Source organism: Acomys minous (assembly GCF_964271855.1).
Source record: "Acomys minous genome assembly, chromosome: 10".
Taxonomy (NCBI): Eukaryota; Metazoa; Chordata; class Mammalia; order Rodentia; family Muridae; genus Acomys; species Acomys minous.
The window spans coordinates 91,724,883-91,739,207 of record NC_140491.1 but is presented as its reverse complement, the minus strand read 5'-3'; the positions used below and the strand labels follow the sequence as shown (position 1 = coordinate 91,739,207).

Genomic DNA, 14,325 nt, shown 5'->3' with positions numbered 1-14,325 from the left:
CTCATGATTCAAATTTATATATCATCCACTAAACTTTTGAAAGGTTTGTTTCCATAGAAATGTTAACTGGTTTTCAGTGGAGAGTAGTGATCACTATTGGATTCTACCTGGTGTACGACTATTTCTTTGGGGTCTTTCTTCAACTCTGAAGGCATCAGTGCTGGGTTATGTATTCTAATTACATATCAAGAACAAGGAAGAGGGAGGGAAGAACAGGAGGATACAAGGGATGGGATAACCATTGATATGTAACAAGAATAAATTAAAAAAAAAAAAAAGAACAAGGAGGAGAACTGAAATTTCTCCCTAGAACTTGATGTCACAACTTAAGAGTTCAATACCAAGAAAAAGTAAAGGCAGTGATAATGACCGATAAGATTGAAACCTAGATGAGAATTTCTTTCATAATCAATTGGGAAATCGATGGACTAAGATAATTCTAATGTCTTTGCTTTCTTTCTAAACCAACTAAAGCCTAACTCAGCACAGACAACATAAAAATGTAAACCTCACCTAAAATAAAGCACCAAACATACTCTTAGCAGGGATCTTCTGTTTGAGTAAAATACATTCTTTTGCCTATAATTCTTTGCAACCATCACTTTACAGGTATACCTTTATTAAATCAGCATAATTAGCAACTACACTCTAAATATTTGCCCTTATACTCACGAATAACGGTAGGTATTGCCACACATTGAGGAAACTTCTCTTTGCAAACCACTACCAATCAAAACTACAGCAGAGTTGTAGAGGCCCATCCAAATAGACACATCTACAAACACCCACCCGTTAGGCTTAGGGGATATTGTAGAAGAGGGTAAGACAGTAGGAGAGAGTACAGGAGTGACAACTGGAATAGGTGGGCATTTGGGAGGCAATACAGAAACGTAGTACAGTGGAAACTACGTGGAACATACTAAGTTGACTCCAGCAAGGACTCCTAGCAATGGAGACTGTGGAGACTGAACCTGCCATCTGTAATCAGGCTAGGTTCGCAGCCGTGAGAATGAGTCACCATCCCAGACAGCAAAATCTATGACCCACAAGGTCCGCTGCCTACAAGACACTGGTGGCTCAGAGTTTGTGGAAGTGGACAACCGATGATTAGTCTAACCTGAGGCCTGAATGGCTAGGATCCTGGAGCTGGATGGCTCAGAGACCTAGCACAGAACCATACAGGACCCACACACAGGCATGCGCGCACGCACACACACACACACACACACACACACACACACACACACTCGATGAAATTATTCCTAAACATATTCTGCTGTATGCAGAGATTGGTGTCTAGCCGAATCATTATCAATCACTGTCAGAGAGGCTTCCCACAACAGATGATGGGCATAGATACAGAGACAGGCATTAGGTGGAGTTCAGGGAACTCAGCAGAGGATGGAGGAGGAAGGACTGTAGGACCCAGAGGGGTCAAGGACACCAGGAGAACAGGGCCCACACAATCAACCAAGCAGGGCTTTTGAGGCTCACAGAGACTGAAGCTGTCACCAAGGAGCCTGCATGGGTCTGCACCATGTCTTCTGCATACATGCTTTACATACATGCATACATACTTTAGCTGGCGTTTTTTTTTTTTTTGTTGGGTTGCTAACAGTGGGAGTGAGGGTGCCTCTGATTCTTTTGTCTGTGTGTGGGACCTATTTCCTCCTACTGAGTTTCCTCATCCAGCCTCGATATGAGGGTATATGCCTAGGTTTATTGCATCTTGTTATGTCTCTGAGACACCTGATTTTTCAGAAAGGAGCAGAGGAGCAATGGATTTGTGTATAGGGGGAAGCTGGGATGGATTGGGGGGAATGGAAGGAAGTTGTGGTTGGGGATGTATTGTATGAGAGAAGAATGAATAAACAAAAAGAGGAAGATTGCTGTGAGACAGTGTCTCTTGGTAATGTTAGAGCTACACCTATAAATATCACCAACATGACTGCCTAAACATGGCGTGACTAAGTAAAATGGTCAGGTAAAAGCCGCAATCTACCTGCAAAATGGTCTTTTATAATAAGAATCCACAAAATAAATTATTCCCCAACATGCAAAACAATTTCCTCTTCATGTTTGAAGAGTGAGCTTTCATTGAGAAAAAGATAATTATATTAAAATAATAAGAATATACCTATGAAGCCAATCTCTCAATTGCCAGCAACATTGTCTTTTGTACTCATTTGCAAAGAACAAGTAACTGATAACAAGATAGAAAGTCATTTAAAACTCACTCAAAGCAGGACAGATGATTTCACTAGTGCAAATGATCTTTGGTAATAGGCCAACAACCAAACAACGCTTCCTTATTTTAATGTAAGAGAGGGAATATAATCTAATCAAAAATTTCAACATTTTTCTGCAGTAGACAAACAACAAACAAACAAACAAACAAACAAAACCAAAGGTATTAGGTAATTAAAAAAACTGAAAATGTAAAGGAGGCATTCAAGTTTGTAAGTCTTTATGTAGTTATCTTCTTTCCAATCAGTCTGCTGAAATTGTGTTTTAAATTAACTCTAATTGATAATTATTCTGTGATGAAAACATTAATCAGCATATTAAATTTAAATGGTATGATATATGTAATTGGATTTGATCAATATAAATATCATATAAGTAAATATGCCTTCTCTTTATATTCTTGAACATGGAATAGGTAAATTAGAGAGAAAATTTGCCATAATTTAATTATCCTTTCTAGTATCTTATGCATATTTCTGTGCACTGAAAGATACAAATCATTATGGCTATATGTAAATGTAGACTTCAATTTGAGTACTTGGTATTTGTACCTATGTGAGATATTTTAAAAATAAAAGTATCTTAGTGCAGGATACTTTTCATTCTTGTACAAAACACAGTGATGAAATTCAATAATCCTGTCAACTACATCTTCCTACTTATGAAGGTTGATTGATACGCCTGCTACAGTAAAGAAAGACCTCTATTTCAAGATGATGGCTTAAACCAGAATATTTGATAGGTTTTTCTCTAAACTTCTCATTCAAATGATTAAATGAAGGAAGTAGTTCTATAAAATATAATCAAGAAAGGGTTAGATGTAGGGAAATGTCATCAAGTCTGTATGGTAATGAGTTTAGCAAAAACGTTCACCTGGAAATCAGTTTAAATAGAATCTCTAAAAGCATGCTGAGACAGAGCACCAGGAAATAGAGGTCAGGCAGGAGAGGAACACGCACAGCTCCCAGGATATGGATAGAGAGTGTGTTTCAACACCATAGGAGCTAGCACTATGTTCTCATCAAAAGTCCTCAGAGGCACAGCTGCTGAACAGTTGACAGCTGGGACAAAGTTCACACTAGGACAGAAGTGCCTGGGATTGAAGGTAGCTTTGGCCCAGAGCTAAGTCCCAGCTACCACACCAAATCCCCACAACAGGGTCTGCTCCTTCTGTATGCACACTCTTCTCTGCTGGACTGCCCTTCCACTGTTCTGTACCCACCTACCAATGCCAGAATGCATACAACAGAATCCTTTCCTTCCTTGCCAAGAGCTAAGCAAAAAAGCAAACATCAGGCATAACAACAACTCTGAAGAAGTGTTTCCATGAAGATTAATATTTAAATATTAACTTTCAAGAAAGGCAAAGGCTTTTGATTACTATGCAGTTGAAAATGTTTACAAATTCCAAAGAAATTATGATGCAGCTTAACTTTTAATGAAAAATAAAATTATATAATAGAACTCAATTAAGGACACTGGTAAATAGAAGAATAGGGAAATAAGCAACCAGTGAAGCACCGTGGGCCTGAGAAGCCCACTTTAGAAGGGAAAGTAAAGGGCAAACGAGATCTAATGAGCAAAGTCTGGGCGCTAGTTTATTGTGATCTTATGTATGCTCAGTATACAAAGCAAAAATAATTATTTTGAGGAAAAAGTAATATTTGACATTTTTAGAGAGATATAAGAAATTAAATAAAAAGTAAAGAAAGATCTAGCTTCTCATATCTACGTGGCTTACGAGGTTTGACAAGAGAAAGTTTTGACTGCTCTGAGCCAAGGCTTTCTCCACCTTCAAGTAAGACTATGATGCTTGATTTATGTGAAAATTCATATTGAGTGCCTTTTACATGCTTTAAACAAACTTCATTAACCCTGATAGAATTTTGAACAGCAAACATAATTTTCATAACAAAATCCTCCCAGCCAAACCTATAATAGGTTAACAAAATGATTTTGTGAAAATCGATAGGTTGGGAGTGGGCTGACAAAGAGATTAAACCAAATGCACTATTCTTTTTTTAATATCATTTTTAATTAATTCATTCATATTACATCTAAATTGTTATTCCATCCCTTGTATCCTCCCATTCCTCCGTCTGCCTACTTATCCCCTACTCCCCCTGCTCTATGACTGTGCCTGGGGGGGGGACCTCCTCCCACCGTATATGCTCATAGGGTATCAAGTCTCTTCTAGGTAGCCTGCTATCCTTCCTCTGAGTGCCACCAGGTCTCTCCATCAAGGGGATGTGGTCAACGATGGTGCACCGTAGTTCATATGAAAGTTAGTCCCCATTCTCCACTCAACTGTGGAGACTGTCCTGTCCTTTGGTTAGATCTGGTTTGGGGTTTGAAGTTTACTGCACATATTGTCCTTGGCTGGTGCCATAGTTTGAGCAGAATGCCTGGGCCCAAATCTGCACACCATAATGCTCTTCTTGTAGATTTCTAAGACCCTCTGGATTCTTCTAATTCCTCATTCTCACATACTTCTCTCACCGAGAGTCCCAGTAGGATGTCCTCCCCTCTATCCCATTTTCGTGATGAATGAAGACTTTCATGGGACATGCCCCTTTGGCTAGTGTCCAGATATAAGTGAGTATACACCATTTCAGTCTTTCTGCTTCTGGGTTAACACACTCATTATGATCATTTCTAGTTCAATCCATTTGTCCACAAATTTCGGGAATTCCTTGTTTTTAATAGCTGAGTAGTATTCCATAGTTAAATTTACCACAGTTTCTTTATCCATTCTTCTACTGAGGGACACTTAGGCTGTTTCCAGGTTTTGGCTATTATGAATAAGGCTGCTATGAACATGGTTGAGCAAATGTTCTTGTTGTGTGCTGGAGCATCTTCTGGGTATATTCCAAGGAGTGGAATAGCTGGGTCTTGAGGAAGCCTTATTCCCAGTTTTCTGAGATAGCACCAGATAGATTGCCAAAGTGGTTGTACTGGTTTGCATTGCTTCTGAAAGGCAGGAGACATTGTCAGCAGAACATAGCGACAGCCTACAGACTGGGAAATGATCTTCACCAACCCTTCATCTGATAAAGGTCTAATATCCAAAATATATAAAGAACTCAAGAAATTGAACACCAAGCAAACCAATTGAGAAATAGGGCTCAGAATTAAACAGAGAATTCCTAACAGAGGATGGCAGAATGGATGAGAAACACTTAAAGAAATGCTCAAACTCTTTAACCATCAGAGAAATGCAAATAGAAACAGCACTGAGATTCCACCTTACACCAATCAGAATGGCTAAGATAAAAAATTCAAGTGACGCCACATGCTGGCGAGGATGTGGGGAATGAAGAACACTCCTTCATTGCTGGTGGGAATGCATATGTACTATTCTTATAGGAGATTTTGGAACCTTCTAGATCATCTTCACCTTCTTCACCTCATTAACTTGATCACAATAAAGAACGTGTTCAATCCACAAGCTTATGAAGTCCCCTAGAGGATCATAAGCATTGACATCAGAAAGCTTCACCCTCCTAAACACTGAAGGTCTCTGGGAGTTAGAGTGCTAAGAGTGGCAGGGGAGCTGGAATCTCAAGCACTGCAGTTTGTTTGTTTATATCTCTCTCCCATTTGACTGCTCTTGAATTTGGGCTCCTAATACTGAATAAGTAATTTAGTAATAGATTATCTTCACTTCAGTCCTGTGTTCTACCAGATAGAACCCAAGGGGAGAGGTATGTGGCTTCTAGTTTATAGCTAGTTGATAAGTGCATTTGTGCAAACTTGGGTTTGTACTGCTCTTTGGTTATATATGGTGACAGTCACTCAGGGCTGCTGTCTGAACTCATGGGCCCTGTATTAGTTTCTGGACTCAGTTAAGTCATCAGGCACACAATCAGTGCCTTTTGAGGAACTGACTTAAATTTTCCTGATATCTACATCACTAATTGCCTACTCTGCCCTTCAGTAGGTGGAGAGAAATAAACGTTGTGTTTTCAGCTGTTAGAACAAATATAAAGGAAGGGGGAACTTAAATATTGACATGAGTTTTTTACTTACTTTTCTCTACTTTTTTTTGTATTCATCTTTGACTACAGTTGGTCAGTGTAATTATACTTTATGTAAAAATCATCTGATGAAACACTCTAACAGAGTTACAGAGTCTCTCAGGCTTTGAGTTTGGAGAAGATGAGTGAGTGATTAAGAAAAATATGTTCATGCATACTTATGGGAAAGGTAGGCTTGTGCAGATGGACTAGGAGATGGAACAATTAGGGAAGGAAATGGGTGATTATCATGATGCAAGGAGCTGCAAAAATTAATGCACATATCACATTAAAATTCTGCATTAACATAATCCTTAGGAGCAAAGAAACTATAAAACCCATTCATTAACTAGCTAAGTTAAAACTTCAAGAGGCAGTGTTGATACTGGATGAGTATATATATTTTGATTGAAATTTCTAAACCAGAAGCAAACCAATTTCTGTTAGACTAAAGACATACAATATATTATTCCAAATTGTAAATATACTTTAAGTAGATAAAAACAAGCTTAGAAGCTTTCTGGTGCTTTTCTCCACCCACTCCAGCCGCAGCACAAGGTGATCTAAAACAAACTATTTCCATGCCGCTGGCTTAGTGCTGAGGTCGTACATCCACTTCTGCACATTTTCATCATCAATTCTAGTCTTATTGGTAACTGACATGCAACCTGCTCTCTCCAAATTGTCCTCCCAAAGTACAAGGCTTCGCTTGAAGTCTTTCCTTTTATGTTCTTTAAAGACACATCATTTGAATTTGCAACTGTGTTCTGCTCTTTCAAGTAAAGATATTGTAGTTTTAATTGGCATACTCTTTTCCTGGGACCAGTCTAGGTTGACTTTTATATGTAGCTCAGGGCTCTTCACCCCTGGCTTTATGACCGAGATCTCTCCCACTGGCATATTTTAAAAGGCTTTTACTTCCAATCCATAATATACAAGGCCATCTCAGGGGAATCTTCCAGCCTGTACTTTTCTTTAGGACGTATTTCCACTAGCTTGTTGATGAATGTCTCTTTGTTACTTTGGCCTGATATATTTTTCTCTATGATCTTTTATTTCAAGTCAACCTTACCTTCTGTACATAGGTGAGCTTGTGGTCTTCATTCTTGTGTGCCAATACTCATTCAGAAGAGAGAAGAGGGGCCATGACAAACTTATGAAAGGCTGTCAAGGCATTTGTTTAGGTAGGTATCTGTAAATGCAAGTAGACAAATATTGTGAGACAAAGGCCCATCGTTTAATGTAAACAGTATGTGGAGGAAGCGTTCACACCACTTCGGTCTTGTTCTCAGTTTATTTAGCAATTTCCAGAGGCAAACTGACCCCATTTTCTCCAAAAACATTGGCATGAAACATCGCATGAACATCTATTTCTGTCGTTATTTAGAAACTTAAACTAAATTTTTATATATTGCCAAAGAACACTCATAAATCTTGGCCTTAACACTGCAATCAAATATGTGTTGTTTTTCAGTTTTAACTATTATATCTATTTTAAATAATTCTAGTCTATTCTAACCACTCTCTTAGAAGGAACAAACATAAAATAAAGATCCTTTCCAAGATGATTATGAGGCACTCACCAGGTTTACCACTTGATGCAAAGTATCTAACTTTGAAATTTAGTAAATATTACTTTGCTCAATGAAAAATTATGTATTTTATTATATGGTAGGGTATTTATTTTTTAATTTTTTGTGTGTTTTAACCTTGAAAACACCTTTATGAAGTTCCATTTATTCATTGTTGATATTAGTGCCTGAGCAGTTGAGGATCTGTTCAGGAAGTTGTCTTCTCTACCAAAGAGTTCAAAGCTAGTCCCCAATTTCTCTTCTATTACATTTAATGTGTCCGGTTTTATGTTGAGGTATATTATCTGTTTGGACTTGATTATTATACATGATGATAAATATGGATCTATTTGAATTCTTCTACATGTAGACATCCAATTAGACCAGCACCATTTGTCAAAGATGCTTTCTTTTTTCCATTGTATGGTTTCGAATTATTTTGTCAAAATCATGTGTCTAAAGATGTGTGTGCATTTACTTCTGGGTCTTTGATTCAATTTCATTGATTGTCTTGTCTAGTTTCATGCCAATATCAGACAGTTTTTATTATTATTGCTCTGTAGTACAGCTTAAAATCAGGGATAGTGATACCTCCAGAAATTATTTTATTGTACAAGACTGTTTTTAGCTATTCTATATTTTGCTGGTTTGGTTTTGTTTTTCCATATCAAGTTGAAAATTGTTCTTCCGATGTCTGTAAAGAATTGTGTTGGCATTTTGATGAGAATTGCATTGAATATGCATATTGCTTTTGGTAAAGTGACCATTACTACTATGTTGATCCTACTGATCCATGAGCATGGGAGATTTTTCCAGTTTCTGATATCTTCTTCAATTTTTTTCTTCAGCTACTTGAAGTTCCTGTCATACAGGTCTTTCACTTGCTTTATTAGAGTTAAACCAAGATATTTTATATTGTTTGTGGCTACTGTGAAATGTATTGTTTCTGTAATTTCTTTCTTAGGCCATTTGTAGTTTGTATACAGAAGGGCTCCCGATTTTTTAAAAAATAAATTTTTATTCAGCCACTTTGTTGAAGGTGATTATCAGCTATAGGAATTCTCTGGTAGAATTTTGGGGGTCACTTATGTATACTATCATATCATTTTCAATTAGCCATACTTTGACTTCTTCCTTTCCAATTTGTATCCCTTGGATCTCCTTTACTGCCCTTCGAGTACAATATCGAAGAGGTACAGAGAGAGTGGGGCAGTCTTGTCTTGTGTCTGATTTTAATGTATACAGTTTATGTTATGGTATGTGATCCAGGTAGACTTGAATTCTGTGCAGTGTGAGAAATCTATTTGCTTTCTTCTGCATGCAGACATCCAGTTAGACCAGTACGATTTGTTAAAGATGCTTTCTTTTTCTATTGCGTAATTTTGTGTTCTCTGTCAAAAATCAAGTGTCTATAAGTATGTGGATTTACTACCAGTTTGATTCTCCTCATCAGCCTGTCTGTTTTTTATGCCAATACCATGTGGTTTTTATTATACAAGTATGTTTTTTCTATTAAACTACCTCTTTAATATTTATCTTTATCATTGTAACTAATTTTCAGCTCTGAGTTTCTTCAAAAACTGGTCTTTTAAACCACAGGGTAAACACTCTTTGGTAGTATGTGTGACATGTTTACAGCTACATTTGAGCTCATAGGAGACTATCTGAAGCTGTGAAATATGAAGCTTCATGAATTTTCTATGTTGAGCATATAAAGAAATTTACACATAAATGTGACAAATAATTTCATGTGCTAATCTACTTGCTCGATTACTTCTCTGCCTCTGTGAACTTTGCTAATCATTCCACAGCAAGTTGGAGATCACAGAGCCAAATGTTCCTTATGAACTCAGCTAACAAAACTGGGAATGAAGATAGTTGAAATGTCAGTCTAAGACCTAAAAATATATCAGGGAACATCCCAGGAAAAGGAACTACAGAGTGTGTTTTAACTGTCTTTATCAAAGCAGCAAGACATTAACAATGATTTCTAATTGCAGCACAGGAAAACACAAAAGCAAACAAATACTACGTGCTGAAGATTGAGCAGCATCTAGGGATTTTCTCCAGCACAACAACCAAAGCCCTAACTGGAAAAAAGTAGTACAAAATAGAGATTGAGTCCTTCCAAATTTCCCCTTTCTGCAAGCCTACACAGCAACAGACTCTTAACAACATCTTGGTGGTACATACACAGTTTAATTTTTTTTTTTGATAAAATAAGTACCTAACTGTCTGGTTGGAAAATAACCTAATCTAGATACTCTACAATGTATTTGTATGTCTAGTATTTTGTTAAAAATGATGAGGTATAATACAGAAAAAGAAAAAAGTTATGTATAATAGGTTTAAACAATCAGTACACATAGATAATCAAAACAATACTGTCTATATTAGGTATAAAAGAAGAAATCCATAGAAGCCATTATGGGGGCCAGAGAGATGGTTCAGCATTTAAAAGATGGGATGATATTACATATGCACCAGTTCAGCTTCCAGCACCCACAACCCCATGTATCTCCAGCTCCAGGGGATCCAAGATCCTCTTCTGACCTCTGTGGGCATTGGTACTCAGGTACATCTATTGCACAGACTTATATTTAAACATAATAAAGTCTACACGAATAGATATGGATCCAGAAAATTAAAGAGCAACACCCCTCCTGCACCAAGAGACCGTTGATCTCAGCAGAAGAATGAGAACAATTAATGAGAAATAAAATTCTAAATCTAGGATATAACTGAACTAGAATGAGAATTTCACTAGATGAAAACTAAGGTAAGAAATGGTAGGAGAGCAGTTTGTAAACCATGAACATATTGTGTCAACCACCCATTTTAAATACAGAAAAACAATGCCTGAAAGATTGTTGTATAGAGTCCTACAAAGAAAAATTGATTTTGGAAAAATATTTATAAGGAAAATACTCTCCAAGTCACATATGTAATACAGTAGCAACTTAGAGATTCAATACTTTTTGTAAATTACTATGTGCAATGTCAGATAAAAGCGTATTGCAATCAAATTCCTGAAACCAAAGAAGTTATTTAAATCGGTGGAAAAAAATTAACATAGATTTTAAATAACCAAAACATTTTGGGGGCTCTCATTAGAAATAACTAATCTCAGAAGACAGAAGAGAAACATGGTTAAGATTATGAAGTAAAATCCCACCCATCACTGGAAACTCAAATACTGAGCCAAGAACTTGGTCTTACTAAGTGAAGTTTAGCCCCATAAATGAAATTTTCAGATCAACAACAACTAAGAATAATTGTCATCATATAAAACAGTTGGATGTTTAACCTCTTCTTAATTCTTCTTGGGAAATAAAATTTACCATAATACATAAGAAGCATATGTCAAAATTTAATTCTCATTCATGCTTAAAACATACTTTAGTCTATATAAAAGCAGAGCAAATAGACCTGTGAAGGGATGACTTAAAATTTGTCAATGTGACCCCTGTTCAGCAAGGCTTAATCTCAGGGAAGGGTCTTTCACATTCAGAGTTAGCTGCTTATAGTTCAACGTAGAGACCATAAAACATTTTTAAGATCACCAATTTAAAAATTAATAGTGTTTTTTTTTATTACATGAGAAGTATCAGCTGAAGACGATTTAGTTTTCGTGAACATAAAATATTTTGCTATGCCAATTTGTATTTCAGAAATAGCAGAGTTGAGACGATAAGATGGCTCAGCAGGCAAGCACACTTGCTTCCAAGCCGGACACTCTGGGTTCAATCCCAAGAACCAAGAGAGAACACAGTCCTATCATTTGTTCACTTGCATTGGAAAGACCAGAGGTCAGTAAAATGCGTCAAAGCAAAACTGAGCAACTGAGAATTGATGCCTATTGTCCAGCCTTAACAGCCATATCTTCCATTAGGAGAAGCAACACTTCAGATGGTGTATAAAAATCCATTTTCCTTAAATTATATAACAACATATTATAACTACGTAGTAATAGTTGAAAACACTGTTTAAGTTTCCTTAAATTATATAACAACATATTATAACTACATAGTGATAGTTGAAAACATTGTTTAAGTAAATAATCAAAATCTTTATCATATGGAGAAAAATTGAAACACAAGAAAACCTTGTGCCCAAGGTGGTCACATGGCTCTGGAAAACTAGCACATGCTTTTAAATCGTATCCCCTTTTGAAGAATGGCTCTTATTTACTTTTTTCCCACAGATGCTTTTGTTACATTGCTGTTCTCATGGTCTGACTTTTGTTTGCTCTGTAAGGATTCCTGTATACTTTTATTCTACCTAACATACTGGTATCATATGTCTCAAAATGGAAGTTTAGTTTTACAATTCTGTTTTTAAATATTGTAGCTCCGAAATTACACGAATAATGATAAAGATAATGAATCATCTCAAACATAAAGAGTATTTGAAACCATTTTATTTACATGTATACAGTACATCCATTCAGAAAGAAAACTGTGGACAAGAAGAACAACAGAGCCAGTTAACCAGGGCCTAAAGGAGCATGCAGAAACTTAAGCACCAACCAAGGACCATATACGGACCAGACCTAGGTGCCCTACACAGATGTAGCAGATGGGCAGCTCAGGTTTCATGTGGGTCCCTAGTAAGGGAAATAGAGAGGGACTGACTCTGACATGGCCCTGACTGCCTGCTTTTTGATCACTGCCCTCTGCCCCTCCCCCCCACAACCCCACCCCCTCCGCCAGGCATGGCTGCCTCACCAGACCACATGGGAAGAGGATGTGCTCAGTCCTGATGCAACTTGATGAGTTGAGGTGGGATGAGCTGATGAACTGGAGCTCCCTACTTCTGTTGAATAGGGGAGGGAGGATGGGAGAAGAAAGAGGGAGGGAGGATGGGACTGGGAGAAGAGGAGACAGGCGGGTATGATCAGGATGTAAAGTAAACAAATAAATAGATTTTAAAAGAAAAAAGAAAATTGTGTGTGAAATCAAAGCACAGCCCCAATTATGACTGATCATATGATTTTTAAGTATTTCTTAGGTACTCAATGGATTTTAATGACATGTTAAGTATTAGTGAAACAAAAATATTTTAATTTATAAAAATCTATGCTTCAGTAATGCACATTTAAGTCTGGGTATAGTGGTACACTCCTTTAAACCAGCATTTGGGCGTCAAAGATCAGACTGGTCTTCATAATGAGTTCCAAGACAGCCAGGCCTATATATAAAGACCCTATCTAAAAATAAAGAAATAAATAGAATGGACATTTAAAAATATCACTTAGGACAAAAATTAATTATCAAACAATATTCAGGTACATATACATATTCATTCTAAGGAAAATAAGGAAATTTAGAAAACTATGCCAGAATATTGGAATAATGCTAGGTATGTTTATTTCTTAGCTTTAGAAGTGGAAAAGTCATCTTGGAAATCACCCAGCACAGTTTCCTGCTTCTCTTACTTGCTCCCTTACTTTTAGGGACTTTCCAACCAATGTTTATTGTATTGTATTGTATGGTATTTTATATTTGCTTATGGGTGCCAAAGAACTCCCTCATAGCAGACAGTGTCCCCTTATTACTGAAATGAAGTTCTGATCTGATAACTCTCTATATATCTTCCACTAACTCTAGATTTCCTTCCTGGATGCCCACGTAAAATATAAAAACAAATCATCTTCTGTCTCATTCCACTTTGGTTCTTTTCCTTGACTCTTCACTGCCTGAATGTCCGTCTGCTCTGCCTGTCCTATCCCAGGAAGCACAGTCCCTGTCTTCGGCCTTTCACACTTCCATTCTTCCGTGTGGACATTAAACTGTAAGTTCCCCAAATACACAAATGCTAAATGCTTTTTCATTTAGTAGAAGCAGTGTGCATTTTTATATTTATAAACATGGTTTCAACACATTTTAACATAGAATTGGCTGTGATAAGAAGCAGATAGACTTATTAACTAATACCTTTCTTATGATCATTTCTTCTATTTATTTCCAAATAAAAATATTATGTGCACTACAGACTGATGAAATAACCTGGAGCCTGTGGGTTTATTCTGAAAGCCTTCAGAAGCCAGAAGAGGGCAGACAAGAGACATGTAGCACACAGGGAACAGAGTAAACAGAAGATGTTGGCAACACTGTGGAGACAGCGGCAAACTATAACAGCAGTAAAAGAGAGAGAGAACACCGTGAGTTTAAAATTTCAAGGAATATTTCACTATAAGAATTTTTTTTTTACAAATCTTAAGAGAAATAAAAGACAGAAACACCTTGTTGCATCATTTGGTTTGCTTCTCCGTGTTGCATGGTCACAATGCTTCCCAGGGCACTGACATGCTAGTACAAAACATAGTACCTGGCCTCATGTTAGCAATAGCTGTATTTGCTTTAAAAAAGGAATGCCACTTTGAAAAACCCCATCTAAAATAAGACAGTAGATTCTCTTTACACTGAAAGTATAGTGTTAAGAAGAAGAAATGTTGGTTAAATCCCGGTTCAGGATGGAGGTAAGTGGTA

General features: G+C 37.0%; 1 protein-coding gene across 2 annotated transcripts in view; it reads left to right on the top strand.

The window, feature by feature from the left end:
* The window catches only part of LOC311606691 (uncharacterized protein), a 401,544-nt gene that overhangs the window by 201,168 nt on the left and 186,051 nt on the right, over positions 1-14,325 (top strand). Inside the window, exon 4 of one of the 2 annotated variants that reach the window (XM_084798036.1) lies at positions 7,349-7,443. The exons of the other annotated variant lie outside the window; for it this stretch is intronic. Coding sequence (XP_084654162.1) covers positions 7,349-7,423 — 75 coding nt within the window. The 3' untranslated portion in view covers positions 7,424-7,443. Of the gene's footprint in view, positions 1-7,348; positions 7,444-14,325 lie in introns of those variants that run through there. 2 annotated transcript variants of the gene reach the window in all.